We start from the raw sequence: 22,152 nt of genomic DNA, 5'->3' as shown, positions 1-22,152 counted from the left end.
AGAATGTGCCAGGTCTCCTGCAGATGTATACAGCCTGGGCATCTGGTCTGCTGTAAACAGAGCCCACTTGCTAGTTCGCTGTGTTTATGTCCTCTGCTCTTACATTTCATGCAATGTCTACAGCCCGATGGGTTCACAATCGGCATGCTGTGTTAACAACCTCCTATCTGGTCAGCTGTGCCTGTATCCTGCCATCCAATTTAATGTAACAGCCCTCCACCTGGCCTGCTGTGTTTGCAGATTGCCATCTGATAGTTGCTATATACCACATCTGCTCTGTTCAGCCCACATTTAGGGCCAGCTATGTCCGTAGCCTAGCTGCCACGTGGTGAGCCCATGTCTGCGGTGTGTAACACAACTTCTGGACAGCTGTGTTTAGGCGCTTGCCACATTGACAGCCGTATTTAGAACTTGCAATCGAATATGCTCGGCTCATCCTCTCCTTGTGCTGCGCTGCGAAGAAATCCATTTCTCACTGATCACCTTTGAGTGTCCGCCCTGAAAGGTCGCGATTGGTCGTGAATACATCCGCCCACTGCACTGCGCTCCTTTTTAAAGGTGCCTCTGGGCACGAGGGCATCATGAGGCCGAGAAACGGCACAGGATCTGAGCTCACATCGGCAACAGTCCAAAGTAGGTGCGTGGCTGCGTGTGCGCGTTTATTTGTCCTGGTGTGTGTGTGTGTTAACATTTGCAACACTTGCCCCAACACTCTATTAAGGCCATACGGGGGTTCATTGTTTTTTGTGTGCAGATGTGTAGATTTCTGTGCAGGTGTGTGTGTGTGCCAGTCTGTGTGAGTGTATGTGTGCAAGTGTATGTTCACCTCGTGGGGGCTGCGGTAGTGTAGTGGTTAGCACACTGCTCTACGAACCCGGCGACCCGGATTTGATCCCCCCACTCACGGCCACCACCAGTGACAATTGTCTAAACAGGTGCTGGGCCTCCCCTAGGTTGACTAGGCCCTAAATAAGTGCGGTTTGTGAATGTAAAACGAATAGGCCATTATGGTCCAACTTTTCCAAAATCGAAAAATTACCCACAAATCGCTCAATTCGGATGACACGTAGCAGCATCGCCCCCGACTCTGAAACGATAGCCTTGTGCTCTAAGAACGGCGCAAACACCAAAGGCGGCCAAGCATGTGGTGTTGGTTATACCACTCTCTGAGGTGCTATGGAGGAGGCTTGTGAAGGGCGCTACTGGTCAATTGGAAGCAGTCGCCCTTAAACAACAGCGGAAGGCAGAGGAGCGACGCTCACAACAACCGGCGGAACGCCGGGAGGATAAAACGAAGCAATCTGGCACGGCGGGGGGCATAACTGGTGCATCTGTCTGTTATCTCGGTCGGTCAACCCATGGCACCTGGGTCTGTCCCGTGAATTCCTGTCAACAGCGAGCCTTCAACACTTCACGTGGCCTCAAAGTGCACCTGGCCTGGCATAAGCGCCGTGGTGAGGTCACCTCGACTATTGTTGTTGAAGTGCTGTCTTTTAATAGGTGCTCGTAAATATCAATATCCCAAGTAGCCTTTCTCTCTGTCGCTGATAGCCGTGGCCAATTTCATCACCAGTATACTGCCAGGTCCAATTTTTTTTACAACATGCAATAGACGTGGCAATATGTATCTGAATTTGTCTTAGGCCTCCCGTAGGTCAACTCGGTCTAAAAAAACAAGTAGCTGGTGGGGTGTGTAAACCCCCACAAGTACTGGGGAGACGAATGCAGCTGAGCATGGGTACATTTTTGTCACATCACACAATCATGTGCTGTACTAGCTTGAATTCGAGATTGCAGACATCATTTGTTTGGATGTATTTTGAACTTTTTTTGCACCGTACGTAGCAAAACCGTGCTAATCGCAGGTGCGGGGTAAGGACAACGAACTAAACACAAAAAGCAGTTCTAAAGATATTGGTTTTAAATATAGATTTAACGGTGTGCATAGGTCCAGTGACTTCCTAATATTGGAAGGAAGAGAGCATTGTCGACGGCTGCAGAAGTGCATTTGAAAGCACGCAATGCGGTGCCCATCTTCGGTCGACGGCTAGCCAACAGCCACTGAACAAGGGATAATTGTGATTTGTGCATGAACTGCAGAAACATTAATTTCACAAATCACAACACATCTCAATAACACTTAGGAAACAGCTTACTAAGGCAGAGCATTTTCTGTAAGCATTCCAATAAATACGATTAGATTAAAACTCCCATTAATGAATGCCGTGGGCTATTTGAGTCCGTCATTTTCAAATAAAAATGTGTATAATCTTGTACATAGACTTTCACGACCCGCAATAGTACAAACATCAATAATTTATTTAGGGTTATATCGTGTAAGTATAATGTCTTTTTTTAACTATAACCCTCCATCACCCAAGTCAATTCAAGTTGCCACGTGGACAAATATGCAAATTCATATAGGTTTCTTTGAAAACTGCATATAGGTTTCTTTGAAAACTGCATATAGGTTTCTTTGAAAACTGCAATGATGAAAGCCAAGCAAATGCCGATAAACCAAGTAAATTGGCATATTTGCACACGTGACAACTTAATTTGTTTGGCTCTGTCGGTTGCTGGATGGTTACAGTTCGAAAATTGACAGCAGGAGGGTTTTGATTTATTTATTGGGTTACATTCAGCGGAGAAGTTGACTGCAGCTTTGTGACGTCACAGGAGCAGGATATTTTACTGACTTGAGGTGGTCCATCGCAATTTCTGTTATACAAGCCTACAACCCCTAATTCCCCATCGAGGCAAAGGTCGCTTGCTTGCAATTTCAGTCATCGCATCAGTTACAGCACGTGCTGCTGCGTGGTGTTCAGCAATTTAATTTTAGCAAAAGGAGTGGCTGCGGTGGTGTCCACATCCATCGCACCTCTCGGTGTGGTTTTCACTGATAGTGACATCTTGAATATGCGCAGGCAAATATCCAGCTCTGCACAATTGCGATGGACTGCAATGGAATACATGGGCATATGAACCATACATAGGCCCGTATATTTCTTGGACGCTAAGCAACATTGAGCCTGGATAGAGCTTGGACGGGTGACAGCCTTGCATGAAACAGGTTGATACAGGGCAACAGGGCTCTGTGGTGGGCGGCAGAGGGCAATGCAGAGTAAAATCCATTATCGTACCGTACTTATGTGCTCCCAGACGCTTTGCACACACAAGCATATGTAGTAAGTTCAACTGAGTCGCAGACGTAGACGTGGAGGCAACACATTTATTCAAGTAACTTCCCCTTAACAGAATAACAACCTGTGCTGGTGACCACCAGGCTAACTACACTAGTTACAACGTAACTACTACGGACCAGGACCAACAGCTTGGGTCCGGGTCCACGTGTTGGAGACTCGTTGAACGGAGAACGTAGACGAAGGTTTCTTCCAAGATGAACAACAACCCCGGTCCCTCTCAGGACCCGGCTTATATCCTCTGTGGCGTGGCCAGCTCCGCCCTTGACCACGACCACCTTCTAGAATCCTCGGGAAGGATCTGGGTCCCAACCACATGACCACCCCTAGCCCCCTCTGGGGGCCCCTTTGTAGACTTAACTGGTCACGTGTCCTCCCGGGTCAACCACAGTTTCATGGCCTCGAGTAACCTCGGCCGGCACTCACACACCCTGTCCTGTAGGGGCTGGCACTGCACGCAAAGCGTGGTGCCATCAAGCGCGATCATTCAGTGCTCACTAGGTCCCTCTAGGGCCGGTACTACACCCGCACCCTTGTGGTGTCCGCGATGTCACTACACCGCACTCCGTGTCAGTACAATATTTGCACATATTTATGTTGGAACGCTGGGATAGTGGTGACCACGCTTTGCTGTGAATCCTTGCGACCTGAGTTATATTCCCAAACCTGTGTCAAAATCTCCACTGACCAGCATGAAGTATTCTCAAATAATCTAACCACATCCTGCAACGGGTGTAGTTTCAACTGTGTACGAATTTTACACCGCGCCTTCTGATTTGTATTTTACTAAAATGTATGGACGATTTTCAGCCCTGCCCAGAAGCGATGGACGTGTGGAACCCGATAAACAAGCAGCGGCGGGGCTGGTATCTGGACCTCATGGCACCGAACGAGAAGGGACCCAAATATGCCTGGCTGGACCCATCTCGCCTCTACTGCAACAAGGAGGTTAGGAAGTCGGAGCTTTCGGTGTGGCTGCTGGCCATAGGACAGTCCGGGAAAATACTTGGGAGGGCCGGTCCATTCCGAGGGCCGGTGGGCCGGTTTGTGTAGGGAAATTGCAAATGTGTGATCAGAGTAATTTTGATTTTTTTTTTTTACAATAGTTTATTACCGTTAATTTGTACACTCCGTTGCTTATTTACGCTCTCGGGTGCCATTAAGTCCCATATTCAGCAGCCCCAAATATTCCTCACCGGCCCATTTGTTTTTTGGACCCAGCGCAAATGGGCCAATGAGGTCGCCAAAATCGCGCTAATACGTCACATCACAAGTCAAGTCACTCCATAGCCAGAATTTGGGCCAGTGTGTTTACAAATGCCTTGGCCGATTTTTTGTTCGAGTCCATCACTGACCATCACCATCATCGTCTGCAGCAAGATGGGTATATAGCATAGCTACTTACCCTACCTACTTTACCATGATACGAATTCTGGGGTGGACTCACATCTTTGAGTCCCTCGGATTAATTTGCAAAATGGTTCCATCAGTCACTTATGACGTGGGATGACCAACAGCATGAGATGCAACATATCAGGACTGAGACGCGTTTAAGGAGTTCAAGCGGTTTAATTCTACTCTCGCCATCGTTGAAGGGAGATTCTTCGGTGATGCATCACACCGCCAGTTTAAAAGGGAACCCTGACGGCAAGAGAAACAGCACCACCTAAATGTGTCCTGGTCTAAACACGACTATATCAAGTGTGAATTGCGTGGCCTGAAAGTCGTCAAAAGAGTCGCCTTGTACACACAATATGAATAGGGTATTAGCACAATATTTAGGTGTCAACACATTAGTTTACACCACTTGCCATCACCACCTTGAACCTATAAATGGTTCGGGGGCTTAGTGCTCCACACAGACACGCATCGAATGCATTTTAACATAACTTTCTGTGCCAGTGGCCACACACCACACCACAACAAACAGTGCTTGTTCCTAAGCTCTCACAGCCATACCGCACTTGATTTACTCTCACTCAATTAGCAGCATTATCTCGAGGTGTCACACATCAGTTGCAACATTGAAATGCGTTTCAAGATTTCTCAATTAAAGTCACCCTCCATGGCTCTCTGCCTATTGTCTCTGTGGGACTTGCACACTCCCCACTACTACACATGGCTTTGTAGAGTCAGTCCCGCTGATTCACACCACACTGGCATCCAGCAAACACCATACAGTCAACCTCGCTTGGCGCACAGTACTGCACTTTATAACTAAAAGACAGATCCACCGTATACCCTGAACGGACTGTTGGGGCAAGTGCTGTGAGTGAGCACCCATGAAGGCTGACACGGCACACGAGGGGGTGGGCGGGTCAGCACCACGCCCGGCCCCCTTTGTCTTCCCAGTGGCGATGTTTACACAACGAACCAGTTATTTATTTGAGGCTGAATAGACCTAGGGGAGGCTGGGAATCTGGTTCAGATATTCGCCCCCTGTTATTATTGGTCGTGAATGGGAATCGAACTCGTGTCGCTGGGTTCGTAGCGCAGTGCGCAAACCACTACGCCGCCTTTTCCCACACTGTATCACCACCGCAGTTAAAGGTTGCAGGTTCCTTTCGGAGGCAAGAACTCCATTGAGCGACCCACTTGGCATGCGAGCTGTCACTGGCTTATGACATTCGGGGAAGTGTGGGAGTCCCTCTGCTGTTTACCCCCTTCCACCGGTACCCGTCAGTCGCCACTTCGCCTGTGTTCACCACTATCACCACCACGAACACGCAACATTAAACAGGTATACTCTTTGGTTCTTTTGGTAAAGTCACGTAGGTATAAAAAACTAAATAAATTTAATCACGACGTTTCGGGCGCAACACAAGCATCCGTCATCAGGTGGGACAACCACAGCAAGAAAAAATTGCTGAAGTGATACCACTTCAGCAATTGTTTCTTGCTGTGGTTGTGTTGCGCCCGAAACGTCGTGATTAAATTAATTTTACTTTTTATACCTACGTGACTTTACCGAAAGAACCAAAGAGTATGGATCCCTGCAGTCACGAAAACTTCAAATTTAGACTAAACAGGTATTCCACCAGGAAAACCCCTCACTCTCAACTATCACTTTCTCATTGTACCAATTTATATAAGCTTACCACAACTAAGAGAAAATGTGGCAGACTTATGGCTTGGAAAGGAAGTGCCCTTTGCCCGCTGAAGCCCACAGCTCTGCTTGACCTTGATCCAACATCTGACGAGATCGAGTGCATTCCAGGTGACTTGGTTATAACTATACACACACATATCTCCAATTCTTCATAAAAGGCTTTTGGGTTCGATCGCGTTCGCATAAATGTGTCGCAACCCTCCACCACCCGACACGGCCAATCAGTAAAAAATGTGTCACGTTAACAAGACGCCAATTAGTTACTTCTTCAGCCCACCGGTGTGTTTGAAGAGTGAATCCACAACATTTAGAATTTGAGTACGACGTTTCGCTGGTAATTACATCCAGCATCTTCTGGCGATTTGACAGAATAGTGAAGCCATCCACCTCAAGTTCAAGTTCATTTATTAGGTATAGCCCTGTGAGCCATTCGGCTCTTGAATCGGGTGCAACCGCAAAAAACAAAAAACAAAACCATGAACAAGAATACATCTTAAAGTAACTATGTGCAAACAGAAAATCCAAGAAAAGACAGCAAAATATTGCAGAAAAATCACCGTACACCAACACTGTGTGCAAAAATCCCAGTGGGATGCAAGTCAAACAACAACAACAACCACAAGACAACTTAGATTAAGGCCATCAGTCTAACTCTGTACTACAACAAACAAACATGGCCAAACCAAAAAACTTTTCGAAAATCACCCAAATAAAGCCATACAAGCAATGAGACAGTGATCATAGGAACTGTGACCGAATTTTCACAATAAACGACGTTAACATGTACTACCAAACTCTGCAGCCATAGCTGGCTGCATGAGTCACTCCACAACAGTAGGAGCATCAGTCGGAGTATCAACATTTTTCAATGCACCTTTAAGATCAGCACACTAAATCAAAACACAGATCATACTTTGCAGCGATCATCCGGATCGAAACACCTGCTTCCGGTCTTAAATAGTGCAGGACGACGTCATCATTGTTGAACCCCATCAGGTTTCGAGATCAGAGGCGGTGGGAGGGCTATTGTAATTATATAATAGATTAGTAATCAGTTAATTAGTATGTGATTCCTCTATAAGGAAATGTAATATGTATTGTGTATTACTTGAACACGTTCCTTCGGAGTGGGCAGGTAGGAACTTGGTTGGACAGCGCATTCGTGCGATTCGTGTCACGCGGCGCAAGCTGCGTGGAGCGGCGCGTCACGTGGTGCTGAGCCCGCCCGAAGCACTCTATGAATTACAAATCGAGGCGTAGCTGTGCACGACAGACAAATAATCCCTGGTGGGCAGTGTGGAACTGTTGTTCCTACCTGTATAATACGCTTCCAGGCTGTGTTACGTCTGTAGCTATCAGAGCGGTTAAAATTATTGGTATTTCCCTCAATTTCGATGGATTCTCGAATTTGTCTTGGCCAATAATAATTAGTTTTGCATAACACTTCAACGTTATCAAAATCAATTGAGTGTCCTTGTTGGCAAGCGTGTTCTGCCACTGCCGACAGTTGTGTTTGAGAGAATTTAAAGTTCCTTTGGTGTTCTTTTAGTCTTATGCTAATGTTACGTCCCGTGTGTCCAATATAACATTTACCGCATAAGCAATTGATCCCATATACACCTTCTGTTGATAACTTAGGTAATTCATCTTTCGTACAAGACATTCGTTTTTTTAATGTTGTGTACTGTAATTACCAGCGAAACGTCGTACTCAAATTGTAAATGTTGTGGATTCACTCTTCAAACACACCGATGGGCTGAAGAAGTAACTAATTGGCGTCTTGTTAACGTGATACATGTTTTACTGATTGGCCGTGTCGGGTGGTGGTGGGTTGTGACACATTTATACTTATGCAATCTCATCCAAAAGCCTTTATTATGAATAATACTGGTCGTGAAAGCCTACGTGTTAAATATCCAATTCTACGCTCTGACCCATCTTGCACAGGCTCTGAGAGACTGCGTGGAGGACCTGGTGGGACCCTTCCTGAACGACTCCATCGACATTGTGGCAGGAATCGATGGCATGGGCTTCATCCTGGGTGAGTCACAGCTTTGGAGCTTCACGCAGAGTGGTTGACTCCAGTTTCTTCAGCCTCCCACTCCCAGCCCCGCTCACTCCCCCCCCCCCGGCATGTTGCCTTGCTCTCCTTGCTCGCACTACCCCACACCCCCCTCTCTATCTCTCCTCCCTGGCTCTTCCCTCCTCTCTAACTGGCAGCCTCCCACTCCCAGCCCCGCTCACTTCCCCCCCTGCGGAGGTCGCAAACAGGTTTTGATTTCTTACCCGTACCCATACCCGGCCGCACCAGGGTCGCAAACGGGTACCCGTACCCGTACCCTACCCGATACCCGGCTACCCGTTCCCGGCCGGGTATCGGGTAGGGTACGGGTACCCGTACCCTACCCGATACCCGGCTACCCGTTCCCGGCCGGGTATCGGGTAGGGTACGGGTACCCGTACCCTACCCGATACCCGGCTACCCATACCCGGCCGGGTATCGGGTACGGGTACCTGATTGCAACCTCTGGGATGAAGCCATGTTGCAGGCGCGGGTGGGTTGATTCTAGGAACTTGAATTGTGAGAAGAGACAAGACGTTGGGAAATGAGTGACAAACGGTTACTCACCAGTGACTCACGGCCTACCCGTACCTGTACCCGGCCGCAACAGGGTCGCAAACGGGTACCCGTACCCGTACCCGGCCGGGTACGGGTAGCCAGGTATCGGGTAGGGTACGGGTATCGGGTACCCGGTTGCGACCTCTGCCCCCCTGGCATTTTGCCTTGCTCTCCTTGCTCGCCCTACCCCACACCCCCCTCTCTATCTCTCCTCCCTGGCTCCTCCTCCCCCCTCTCTTACCTATATAGCCTCTTGTCACAGCAGCCCTCTTGCCCACTTCAGCAATTTTTTCTTGCTGTGGTTGTCCCACCTGATGAAGGACGCTTGTGTTGCGCCCGAAACGTCGTGATTTATTTTGTTTTATACCTACGTGACTTTACCGAAAGAACCAAAGAGTATGGATCCCTGCAGTAACGAAAACTTCAAATCAAGATTGGTTGACTCCTCCAGTGGCGAGTGTGATGTGGGTGCTAAGCGGTGTTAATTCAGTGCAGAATGTTTTATTTCGGCCGTGGTCTTAGTGCAGCCTGTGGAGTTTGAATCTCGTGCTTTGCGAATTGTCTTGTCGTCCTTTTTTGTCGACTAAAGCACCCTGACGTACAGTCCAATCTTGGTCATTAAATGCTTCGGTGTGAGGAGCACGCAAATTTTCTCCCCATTTACAGGTCTACTACTCGGTGAAATCAGTCATTTATATACAGCCATTGTTTGGCTTCCTCGGTGCAATGCAGTCTCTAATAATATTACCGAAATAATCTTAATCTGTGTCTTCATTGAGAATCGTTCATTTCTTCTTGTCACACTTTGGTCCGTGGTTGCGTTCGTGGCAGTCATCGTCGCGCTTGATGATTTTGTTCACGCAGAGTATATTAGGGTGCGGTAGGACTGTACAAATTATATGTACATAATGGTAGGTTTTTACCCTTTTAACTGGTACAAAACTGACACCTTTATTCAAGGCATCATGTTTGCCTTGAATAAAGGTGTCAGTTTTGTACCAGTTAAAAGGGTTAAAACCTACCATTATATTTTGCCACTGGTAAAAGAGATCTCATAGTGTTATATGTACATGTTTCGACAATACAAACAGGAAAATTACACAGTAGACAGTATGGATAATACACATAAGACAGAAACCGGACGGCACAAAAACATTCATTGTTTAATGGATTTGTGAGTTAAAATCACGACAATTCATTACTTTGTGAACATTTTATCAAATCTGTTGAATCGTTGAAGTGCTAATTGTTTTACACACACACATATTAATGCATTGAGAGGTTGGTGCACCCACACTCTACCCCACCACACGCAACCAATCGACTCACTGTGGAGTTCCCGTTTACTGCTGTGCGGACAGAGGCAAGAGAGGGGGGGGGGGTAGGATTTAAGACACTTGCCCCATTGTTTCAAGTGCCACGTCGATAAATTGAATCAAACCGGCGACGCCATTGTTGTCGATTGAGCAGTGAATAACATTTATCCTCTTTTATTATTATTACACACCATCATTATCGATCAGGGGGTGGAGCGGTGGTGCAGTGGTGAGCGCACTGCGCTATTAACCCGGTCCACACCTGGGTTTTAATTCCAGATCACGGCCAAAATCAGGTGGTGACGAGTGACATCTGACAACCGATCAAACAAGTCCACAGCACGGTCATACGCCTTTCAATGTGTTCACCATGATTGACACCGTGCCTGCATCGCCCCTTGTGGATGATGGCACACACTATCTCCACTTATCAACGAGATGGTCGTTTTCCATTGCCCAGGAACGGCTGTCGCGTACCGCTTGCACAAGGGGTTCCTGGCGATCCGCAAGGCGGGTCACCTGTGCGTGAAAACCATCAGCCAGAATTACACCGACTACTCGGGAAAAAACAAGGAGATGGAGGTCAGGACGGATGTTATTAAACCAGGTGAGAGAGAGAGAGAGACGCACACACACACACGGGGCATGGGTAGGGTAGGTAGGGTCGAGGAAGTGGGAGGAATGGTTGTCGGCGAAGGAATTGCAAAGATTAAGCGACAATACAAATGCGCGTATGTACGTTGAACTTCTTTCGCACCGTACGTGGCCAACTGTGCTAATCGGAGGTGCGGGGGAAGGACCAAAAAAAACTAAACATAAATAACTGTTCATTCTCGATTTGAAGCTTTCGTGACTGCGGGAATCCATACTCTTCGGTTCTTTCGGTAAAGTCACGTAGGTAGAAATTAAACAAAATAACTCACGACGTTTCGATAGCAACACAAGCCATCGTCTTCAGGTGAAAATCGCGACAGCCGCGATGTCTGCTGCGAGCAGCACGATGTTTGCTGCCATGGTGGCACCCTCTGGCCTGGTATGCACGAGGTCGTGGCTTCCATCCCGACACTGACGCCTGCTGTATATTTGGAGTTTGCGTGTTCTCCAGTTCTTTCCCTCCACATTGAGAAACACGTGTTTAGAGTATTTGGCTGCTAGATATAGTTCCACGCGAAAAGCCACTTTTTCGAGCAATCGTTTGTGACCAGGTCCCTTCTGAAAAACAGCTATATCGCTTAGTGGGCATGACCTGGTAAAATAAAAAATACCTTAGTTTGTTTAACTTCAAAATATTTCTCGTACAGGGTTCCCTCCTTTTCAGGAACGCAATTGCCGCGGTCTAGGAGAACAGACTACTTCATACAGGTTAATGAAGGATGGGGGGGGGGGGTATATTTTTCTACACTGCCGTCTACTGCCCACAACGCCTATTGCCCCCGTCTTTAAGACGTGGTGGACACCGCCCAAGGGCCACGGCTCGATTCTGCTTGAGTTGCAAAATGTGAAAGAGATTGGGTGCATCCCGAGTGATATGGTCAAAGGTACACTCATTCGTCATTGAAACATGTGACTCAAACGTATGGATACCCCTATCTCTTACGATGTCTGACCGATGTGGAAGAGTAAGCCAAATATACGCTATAAAAGGGGCCCCCTAGAGTTTTCTCTAGTAGAATCCATTCTTCTGGGGAATGGCGTGAGCACGTTTCAGGCCCCACACCACCTGTTTTTTTTTCTATTTTTAAAGATAAACTCGGGGTCAAAGCTGGATGACTCAAAAATCAGAGTGCCGAGCATGCACCGCTGAGACCCGGGGTTTGCATCCAGGCAGCCGCCTGCGATTAAACCCGGTTCTCTTGTGTGACAAGTTGGTCTCAGCAGAGTCACTGACGAACTATTGCTAACGAAACTATTTTTTATTTATTTTACCAGGTAAGGCCCACTGAGCTACGTAGCTCTTTTTCAAAAGCAACCTGGCCACAAATAATAGCTCAACGAAGTGGCTCATCACGTGGACATTTATCGCAGCCAGATACTCCAAACGCATGTTGATTCTAAATGTGGAGAGAGAAACCAGAGTACCCGGAGAAAAATCCACGCGACCACCGGGCGAACATGTAAACTCCTCATGTACATGCATCAGGGTCAGGATCGAACCCACGGCCTCATGCATACCAGGCGAGGTAGTTAACATCCCACCACAGTAATCTCCAACATGCATTCTATTGGGGATTACTTTGAGTGCCAGAAAAAAAAGAGAACACCATAGATCACAAAACAAGCGTTATATGAAAGACAAATTTATTTCTTCGAAAAGTGGGCTTAGGCAGAACACATCGCTAGGAGGGATGATGGCCCAGGAGGACGGGATAGCCACGACTGTAGCTCGAGTCGTAAGCTTAGCTCACATGCAGGACCTAGATATATTAGGACATTGCAAGAAGAACGATGATGATAACGTAGGGGGGGGGGGGAGGAACCTTCATCCATCTGTAAATTGATCAAGATTATTGTCATGACTGGGTGTTTAAACGTGGGCATCAGCAGAAACTAGGAGTCGGCAGAATTAAAAATAAACGTGACCTAGATGCCACGTGACACGCTTAGTTGACGGTTCTGGAATGCAGAAGGTGTCGATGGCGGTTAGAAATATCCTTCCTCAGGGTCATGTCCTTCAGAAGCAGTGAGCCATAATCTCTGAGGGCCTGGGGGCTAGAGCCCTGCATGTATTCAGTTTCAAGTCTTGCGAATGATGCCAATATTGGGTCACAGGAGCACGGAGATGCGTGTAATTATGGTTAAAGGTGCAGCCGTGAAATTATTTGCTCACGCCACCGCCGGTGGAAGGGCCTCCACTGGAGGAAGTTCTCGACAGAGACTCTTTGGAGGGCATTTGGCCTATTCTTACATGCTGGAGAGGAGTCTTGCAGGAGATGGGAGTACCCACACTTGACCCGTAGTGTACCCATGTACACTGTGCATAAGGCATGTTTGGTAGTACTGGTAGGAACCTCCTGGTTACACCAGCCCACAGGGGATTATTGTGTCCGTCCGTCCGTCGTGCATCCAAAAATGGGAGGGGTGAGGCTGGGTGGAGAGGGGAGGGTGGGGAGGGGCTGAGTGGGGAGGGTTGGGAGGGGCTGGGTGGGGGGTGGGAGGGGTGGGGCTGGGTGGGGAGGGGCTGGTCACCCCGTGGTGCCCTTATAAAACTCAACGTTTAACCTACGCACGCCGGCTTGTGCCCGCCTTCAGTTGGCCATATTTGCGGAATACACCACGCCGCCATTGACCCTGGCCATTGACCGAGCAACCCAACGTTCCTACCAGCTACCTCCGCAGGAATGTGTTTAAATACTACATGTACAGTGAGGGAAAAAAGTATTTGATCTCCTGCTGATTTTGTACGTTTGCCCACTGACAAAGAAATAATCAGTCTATAATTTTAATGGTAGGTTTATTTGAACAGTGAGAGACAGAATAACAACAAAAAAATCCAGAAAAACGCATGTCAAAAATGTTATGAATTGATTTGCATTTTAATGAGGGAAATAAGTATTTGACCCCTCTGCAAAACATGACTTAGTACTTGGTGGAAAACCCCTTGTTGGCAATTACAGAGGTCAGACGTTTCTTGTAGTTGGTTTGCACACATCTCAGGAGGGATTTTGTCCCACTCCTCTTTGCAGATCTTCTCCAAGTCATTAAGGTTTCGAGGCTGACGTTTGGCAACTCGACCCTTCAACTCCCTCCACAGATTTTCTATGGGATTAAGGTCTGGAGACTGGCTAGGCCACTCCAGGACCTTAATGTGCTTCTTCTTGAGCCACTCCTTTGTTGCCTTGGCCGTGTGTTTTGGGTCATTGTCATGCTGGAATACCCATCCACGACCCATTTTCAATGCCCTGGCTGAGGGAAGGAGGTTCTCACCCAAGATTTGACGGTACATGGCCCCGTCCATCGTCCTTTTGATGCGGTGAAGTTGTCCTGTCCCCTTAGCAGAAAAACACCCCCAAAGCATAATGTTTCCACCTCCATGTTTGACGGTGGGGATGGTGTTCTTGGGGTCATAGGCAGCATTCCTCCTCCTCCAAACACGGCGAGTTGAGTTGATGCCAAAGAGCTCCATTTTGGTCTCATCTGACCACAACACTTTCACCTAGTTGCCCTCTGAATCATTCAGATGTTCATTGGCAAACTTCAGACGGGCATGTATATGTGCTTTCTTACATGTATAAAAGACATCTGGGAGCCAGAAATCTTTCTGATTGAGAGGGGGTCAAATACTTATTTCCCTCATTAAAATGCAAATCAACTTATAACATTTTTTACATGCGTTTTTCTGGATTTTTTTGTTGTTATTCTGTCTCTCACTGTTCAGATAAACCTACCATCAAAATTATAGACTGATCATTTCTTTGTCAGTGGGCAAACGTACAAAATCAGCAGGGGATCAAATACTTTTTTCCCTCACTGTAAGTGTATTGACCGTGTATTAAAAAAATCCCTTGACATATAAAAAGAGTAGGGTATGCCCCCCCGACTGCCAGAATTATTTGCAATGTCGGTACTGCCTACACTTGGATTATACACGAACAGCTGCTACTCGATGAGGGGGGCGGTCTCTTGGGTTGATCTCAGCAGGCATTGAAATGGCTGAGATGAAATGCGAGTCAAGGCACTTTGAGTTTCTAAAGCATTAAAGTGTACCATATATGCTCATGATGAAGAATGCTAATCCCGAATGAAGTGGCCTGTGTGGCTGAGGAGCGTTTTGAGAGTTCTTCTCTACATTGCGTGGAGTTTTCTCGAGGCACTCCGGAGTTAGATGCAAGCAAACAAAATCCATTCTCAAAATAGGCATTTGGCCCAAACGCTTCTTGCGTAACCCATGAGCAAGAATGTTGACAATTGGATATGGTGGCTGGTTGCCTTTATAATGTTCATTGTCATGAGTCATGGTCAATCCGTTGCTAGATGAAGCCACTATCATATCTGACATTCCTGCGGCGTAATAATTCACCGAGCACCCATTGTTGTGGGTTTATTTTTACAAGTGTAGTGTCTTGTAAAATCACTCAGACGTTGTAACAGGTCACCTGCTTACACTTTATTAGCATTTTGCACCAGTTGTAGAGACTCCTATCACTGTCTATATGGTCACTTCTGTTAACCAATTCCCCCTATCTACGTTACACCTCGCTAACCTGCACACAGCAGATCTCGCTCTCAGCAGCTCTGCACTCAAGGCTCCGCACACAGCAGCCCTCCACACAGAGGCTTGCACCCATTAGCTCTCACACAGAGGCTTGCACACAGCGGCGCTCGCACAGAGGCTTGCACACAGAGACTTGCACACAGCTTCTCACACAGCACCCCCTTTCCACCGCTGCCCTCGCCTCCGCTCCCTCGGACCTACTCACTCATCCATCCCGAGTGGCGGGAGGGATCAACCATCACCTGCCCGGCGACTCGTGTGAGTTGAGGTCCGTTCACGGCTTGAGCGGCAGCGGCGAGACGTCTTATCTCCCTGGTCCCCAGCAACACGAACTCCCGCTCCGCTCTCACGCACGTCTTTATAGCCCCCTCCCAATTATCCAGCTCCTCCCTTGTGTCTCTTAAGGGCCAGACAGGCTGGCGCCTGTCAGGCCATCAATCACCCCTTATCGCACGTCTCCCTGGTAACACCTCCGGTGTCAGTGTGTGACCTCGGGCCGACCTGGTCTGCACTCGCTTCTCTCCCAAATTAGGTGGCAGTTTGCTCGTGCAACCTAATGTTGCACACACGCACGTGTTTGTCCTCGGTTGCAACAGTGTGCGCCACGTATTTAACCACACTACACATGGCTCCGCCCTGGCCGCGCCTCCCTTCTCGAACCCACTAGCAGGTTCCAGGGGCTTCCAGATGAGGTCTTCCGTGGCCCTTGCCCCAGTTCCTCCGCCCTGCCGGCACACCCGTGTATATGCTCAACGGCGTGTGCACTACTGTTCACCGCAGTTGCCGCTGCTGGACAGCAGTCGGCACTGTGTCACTACACACGTGTGTTTGTATGTGTTTATGAAGAGTGGTAGTGCAGTGGTTCGCACGCTGCACTGCGAACCTGGCGACCCGGGTTCGATTCCCGCTCAACGCCAGTGACGAATATTTAAACCAGTCTTGGGCCTCCCCTAGTACAGTATCTGCTGCGGTGTGTAAACATCGCCACTAAGAAGACAAAAGCGGCTGGGCGTGGTTGCTGGCCACCCACCTCCTTGTATGCCATGCCGGCCTTCATAGGTGCCCGCGAACAGGACTTGCTCCTACAGCCTGTTCATGAACATATTGCTCTGTGATCAATCACCATCGTAGCTCCGACTGCACATCCATATATTTGTGGGAAGGTAACTGTATGCCTTGGCTGGAATAGAAGCAGCTGTTATTCTACAGGCATTTGAGTTTGATATTACACGCTGACTGAGGAAGCCAGGGTGGGGTGCTCAGTGCTCGTCTTAATGCATATGAATCAAGTGCGTGTGCACCCCAATTTTGTCGAGGCTTCAAAAAGTGCCCTCATCTTTCAGTGTATTTTATGGCGATAGTAAAGAGGTAACATACATACATACACACGTAAGGGTCAGTTTAACACGTCAGCTTTCGCGACCAATATTATCCATATGAGCCAAGAATGTGTGTGTCCCGCACGTGACGTCACTCCACATGAGACCCACCCCCCCTAATTAATATTCATGAGTGGGTGGATTTTTACACTAACGCAGAGGAAGGTCGAGTCAGTGCTCACCGAGCTGCATTGGATTCCGGTTGCCGAACGGAGACATTACGAGGTCGCACTAATTACACACAAAGTGCTTGCCACAAATGAACCACAATACCTTGCTGATCTCAAGGAGCATAAACCATCAAGGAAATCCCGGTCATCCTCGCAGCAGCGGCTTTTGGCTAACCATCGCGCCCTTTCAGATGTGCTTCTGCAGCCGTCTGGAACACTCTTACTTCCGATATTAGGAAGCCACTGGTGCTATGCAGTTAAGTCACGTCTAAAGATAAAATAATAAATTAAATTAAATAAAATCAGGAGAAAGACACACTAAAATTAAATAACCTAGTAAAATATCGAAATGTAATGTAATACAACACAGAGGGTCGGTCAACACACAATTAACGCATAGCCTGGTTGATTACGTATTTCAAAGATTGCTAAGTTAGAATTTAAGTGTGAACATTCTAAAGAGGACACAGGCAGAGAAAACAAGTCGCCAGAGAGAGAGAAAAAAGATAAGCTTAAAACTTCCCCGTAGAAGTGGTTCAATCTTAATTTTAGAACTTTCGTGACTGCAGGAATTATTATTTGGTTCTTTCGGTTAAGTTATTATTTGGTTCTTTCGGTTGACTTAACCGAAAGAACCAAATAATAATTCCTGCAGTCACGAAAGTTCTAAAATTAAGATTGAACCACTTCTACGGGGAAGTTTTAAGCTTATCTTTTTTCTCTCTCTCTGGCGACTTGTTTTCTCTGCCTGTGTCCTCTTTAGAATGTTCACACTTAAATTCTAACTTAGCAATCTTTGAAATACGTAATCAACCAGGCTATGCGTTAATTGTGTGTTGACCGACCCTCTGTGTTGTATTACATTACATTTCGATATTTTACTAGGTTATTTAATTTTAGTGTGTCTTTCTCCTGATTTTATTTAATTTAATTTATTATTTTATCTTTAGACGTGACTTAACCGAAAGAACCAAATAATAATTCCTGCAGTCACGAAAGTTCTAAAATTAAGATTGGTGCTATGCACTCTTAAATCTAAATTGAAAACGAATTTCTTTGAACTATATTATTGGTTCTTTCGGTAAAGTCACGTAGAGGAAAACAATAAAATAATACAAATATAAACAATAAAATTCTCACGACGTTTCGACTGCAACAAGCAATCATCATCAGGTAGGAAAAACACAGCAAGAATGTTTTTAAAAAGTGGCGTTTTTTTCTTAACGTCAGCACCACGGACAGCAATTTGGCAGTTGTTCAGATGGACGAGTCCATCTATGATCGGAAAAGAGGAGGGGGGAGAGGAAGAGAATGGAATGGTGCTAACGTTAAGAAAAGACCGCCACTTTTTTCAAATGTTCTTGCTGTGGTTTTCACACATGATGATGATTGCTTGTGTTGCAGTCGAAACGTCGTGAGAATTTTATTGTTTTATATTTGTATTAGTTTATTGTTTCCCTTCTACGTGACTTTACCGAAAGAACCAAGAATATGAATCCCTGCAGTCACGAAAGCTTTAAATCAAAATTCTTTAGAACTGTTCATTGTGTTTAGTTCGTTGTCCTTCCCCAGTACTTCTGATTATTGCGGTTGGCTGCGTACAGTGCGAAATCATTTCTACATGCATACATATTCGTTTCAAAGTTAGTAAACGACCCATCCAGGAGTCGTCTGGTGAATATGAGGGAATGATCTAAGGGGGTAGTGGCGTTATCGTGTGGTCCATGGTTGGACATTGCTGACCACAGTCACACTGTGAAATATTCTTACATTTTCATGAGTGTAGGAGGTTGGCACATATGTCTAACGACGTACTGTGTAATTCAATATAGAGAATTGTTTGCATTTTTTTACGATGCTGAACAATTAATAGCAATAATTACAGACAATATAGCAGCTGTTATAATACAATCCCAAGGTGCTTTACATCGATGCCAAAGGGGGAGGGATAGCTAAGAAGTTAAAATCGGAAATGTTTTTGAAAAAAGAAATTAATTTTATATGAAACTTGAAGATCCCAATCGAAAAGAACCCCTTGGCTGCACTTAGTGTGAAACTAAAAGCGCTTAGTATGAAGAAGCTATGCTACTTAAACGGACGAATGTTGTCTTTGTTGTCTCTGCAGGCATCCGCGTCCTCATTGTGGACCAATGGATTGAGACTGGCGGCACAATGAATGCAGCCATTGCTCTGGTGGAGAACCTGGGGGGTACCGTTGCAGGCGAGTGACGGTCGATCGTCGATAATTCTCCGGCTCTATACTCGCGTAGGTATCAAATTGATTAAATCACGACGTTTCGGGCGCAACTCAAGCGTCCGTCATCAGGTGGGACAACCACAGCAAGAAACAATTGCTGAAGTGGGCAAAAGGGCTGCTGTAACAAGAGGCTATATAGGTAAGAGAGGGGGGGAGGAGCCAGGGAGGAGAGATAGAGAGGGGGGTGTGGGGTAGGGGAAGTGGAGAGCTGCCGAGTGAAGAGCAGCTAGAAGGGATTTGTCGGGGGGTGGGGAGGGGAAGAGAGCGGGGCTGGGAGTGGGGAGCTGAGGCAAAAGCAAAAGGAGATGCGGATATGACGATTGAATTATCCGGCTGCTTCCAACATTATGTGGCGGTCCCGGGCCGATCCGACAAAACCGCTCTAAAGACTGTAACCAGTCCGGCGGCGATCGGCACCACGTGCGTGACAAAAAGAGTTGCTATGCTTGATGTCAGTGTCAAATAACACATTCCTGCGGAGGGAGCTGGTAGGAACGTTGGGTTGCTCAGTCAATGGCCAGGGTCAACGGCGGCGTGGTGAATTCCGCAAATATGGCCGACTGTGAGGGTGGGCACAAGCCGGCGTGAGTAGGTTAAACGTTGAGTTTTATAAGGGCACCACGGGGTGACCAGCCCCTCCCCATCCAGCCCCACCCCTCCCACCCCCAACCCAGCCCCACCCTCCCCACCCAGCCCTTCCCCACCCTCCCCTCTCCACCCACCGATCCCATTTTTGGATGCACGACGGACGGACGGACACAATAATCCCCTGTGGGCTGGTATAACCAGGAGGTTCCTACCAGTATAACTGCAGTAATAACATAAAATAGACAGTGCGATACCGGCGAAAAGTTCGCCTGAGCACGGGTCTAAAGGCTGCATCAGTCCCGCGTCCTTCAAACACAGCGAGTAGTTGACATAAGAGCGTGAGTACGAACATCATCCCGTGCAGAGTCTTCGAGATTGGAGTGGTAAGTACGGTACAGTAAATAGAGTAACTTTTAACAGTGGGATATTTGTTCTTGTCAATTGTTATGTTTCTTTACGCCAATTCCACATAGTAAACACATTTAAAACACGAAAACGTATACACAAGAATGTGCACACAAAAAGCTATTTTAAATAATGATGCGATTTTGATTTGAAGCTTTCGTGACCGCAGGAATCCATACTCATTGGTTCTTTCGGTAAAGTCACGTAGTTAGAAATAAAATAAAGCAAATCACGACGTTTCGATCGTAACACAAGCGGTCGTAACCGACCGCTTTTATTTTATTTCTAACGACGTGACTTTACCGAAAGAACCAAAGAGTAATGATGCGATTATCCGGCGTTTCTGAAAATCCGGCGAGAGTTCCGTCTTTTCCCTCGCACCTCCGATTAGCACGGTTGGCTCCATACGGCGCGAAAGAAATTCAACGTGAGCGTGGCAAAATTGGGGACGAAAATGTGTCCGTAATTGTGCATTGCAGGCGTGGCCACAATCTGCATGGAGGAGACGGCGGCTGGGGTTTCCCTGCAGAAGAGCTACAAGTGCTCCGTGTGCATCCCGAAAGAGATCCAGGGAGAGTTCAACTCCAAGTGCCTGGGCTCCTTCAACGCATTTCAGATTCAGCACGAGCCTCTTCGTAACGGCGTCGGGTGGAAGTGACGTGGAATCGGACCGTACGAGCTCATGAATACACACACAGAAACCGGATTTTCTTCATCAAGGGCCATTTTTCCCGATCGGACTGAGCCGAGATGGAATCAAATGAAATATATTCAAACGTACCAAAAAAGTTGGCAACCACCAATGGGGACGATTAGTCGATCAATTGTTAAAACCACGTGAGACCTCGTGATGTTTATACAAATGCTGACCCAGGGTCAGCATTTTATGACCCACAAAATCCATGGGCTCCATCCATCTCCCACTCCCCTCCATATATGGTTGCCACCTGCCCTGGAGTTCGCAGGATCGTCCTCTTACTGGTAGGAACCTCCTGGTTACACCAGCCCACAGGGGATTATTGTGTCCGTCCGTCCGTCGTGCATCCAAAAATGGGAGGGGTGGGGCTGGGTGGAGAAGGGAGGGTGGGGAGGGGCTGGGTGGGGAGAGTGGGGAGGGGCTGGGTGGGGAGGGGCTGGGTGGGGAGGGGCTGGGTGGGGAGGGGAGGGTGGGGAGGGGCTGGGTGGGGAGGGTGGGGAGGGGCTGGGTGGGGAGGGGCTGGGTGGGGGGTGGGATGGGTGGGGCTGGCTGGGGAGGGGCTGGTCACCCCGTGGTGCCCTTATAAAACTCAACGTTTAACCTACTCACGCCGGCTTGTGCCCGCCCTCACAGTCGGCCATATTTGCGGAATACACCACGCCGCCGTTGACCCTGGCCATTGACCGAGCAACCCAACGTTCCTACCAGCTCCCTGCGCAGGAATGTGTTTTTGAGTTAGCCATCCTGATGAAAAATTCGTCAGTTGCTCCGGGACACTAAAAGTCTAATTTTTTTTTTTTTGTTATTTATGTAATAATTACACCACGCAAGAGGATGCCTTTCACATGTAGTTCTCCCTTATTTTCAGTAATGAAACACATTATTCTCCCCATCGTGTGACAATTTGTCTTGTACCTCAGCAGTGGAAAACCTAATTTCATCTGCAAAATGGAAGGAAAAAGTATTTTTCGATTTAAAGCTTTCGTGACTGCAGGGATTCATCTTATTGGTTCTTCTTGGTTCTTTCGGCAGCTTGGTGGTGTTCATTCAGACGCTGTCTTTCCGACAGCCCTGTTCTTCACCTGAGGACGGCTGCTTGCGTTGTGGCCGAAACGTCGTGAAAATTGTATTTTATTATGTGTTATTTTTATTATTTTATTATTTCCCTTCTACGTGACTTTACCGAAAGAACCAAGAAA

At 47.3% G+C, this 22,152-nt stretch overlaps 1 protein-coding gene across 1 annotated transcript; it reads left to right on the top strand.

The window, feature by feature from the left end:
* Window positions 1-4,010: 4,010 nt before the first annotated feature.
* Window positions 4,011-20,914, top strand: LOC144734522 (adenine phosphoribosyltransferase-like). The gene is made up of 5 exons (XM_078616761.1): window positions 4,011-4,148; window positions 8,257-8,350; window positions 10,706-10,852; window positions 19,132-19,227; window positions 20,736-20,914. The coding sequence occupies exons 1-5, from the start codon at window positions 4,026-4,028 to the stop codon at window positions 20,912-20,914; spliced, it is 639 nt and encodes a 212-aa protein (XP_078472887.1). The 5' UTR covers window positions 4,011-4,025.
* Window positions 20,915-22,152: the final 1,238 nt, after the last annotated feature.

This window comes from Lampetra planeri, chromosome 3 (genome assembly GCF_965212315.1).
Source record: "Lampetra planeri chromosome 3, kcLamPlan1.2.h2, whole genome shotgun sequence".
Classification (NCBI taxonomy): domain Eukaryota; kingdom Metazoa; phylum Chordata; class Hyperoartia; order Petromyzontiformes; family Petromyzontidae; genus Lampetra; species Lampetra planeri.
The sequence above is the reverse complement of the archived record's forward strand: the minus strand, read 5'-3'. Positions and strand labels throughout refer to the sequence as shown.

Excerpts from the sequence above, each read along its gene's own strand:
- LOC144734522 (XM_078616761.1), top strand. The coding sequence starts at position 4,026 with ATGGACGTGTGGAACCCGATAAACAAGCAGCGGCGGGGCTGGTATCTG. Across the intron at positions 8,351-10,705 it reads TGGCATGGGCTTCATCCTGG|GAACGGCTGTCGCGTACCGC; the intron begins GTGAGTCACAGC and ends TCCATTGCCCAG. Across the intron at positions 10,853-19,131 it reads GACGGATGTTATTAAACCAG|GCATCCGCGTCCTCATTGTG; the intron begins GTGAGAGAGAGA and ends TTGTCTCTGCAG.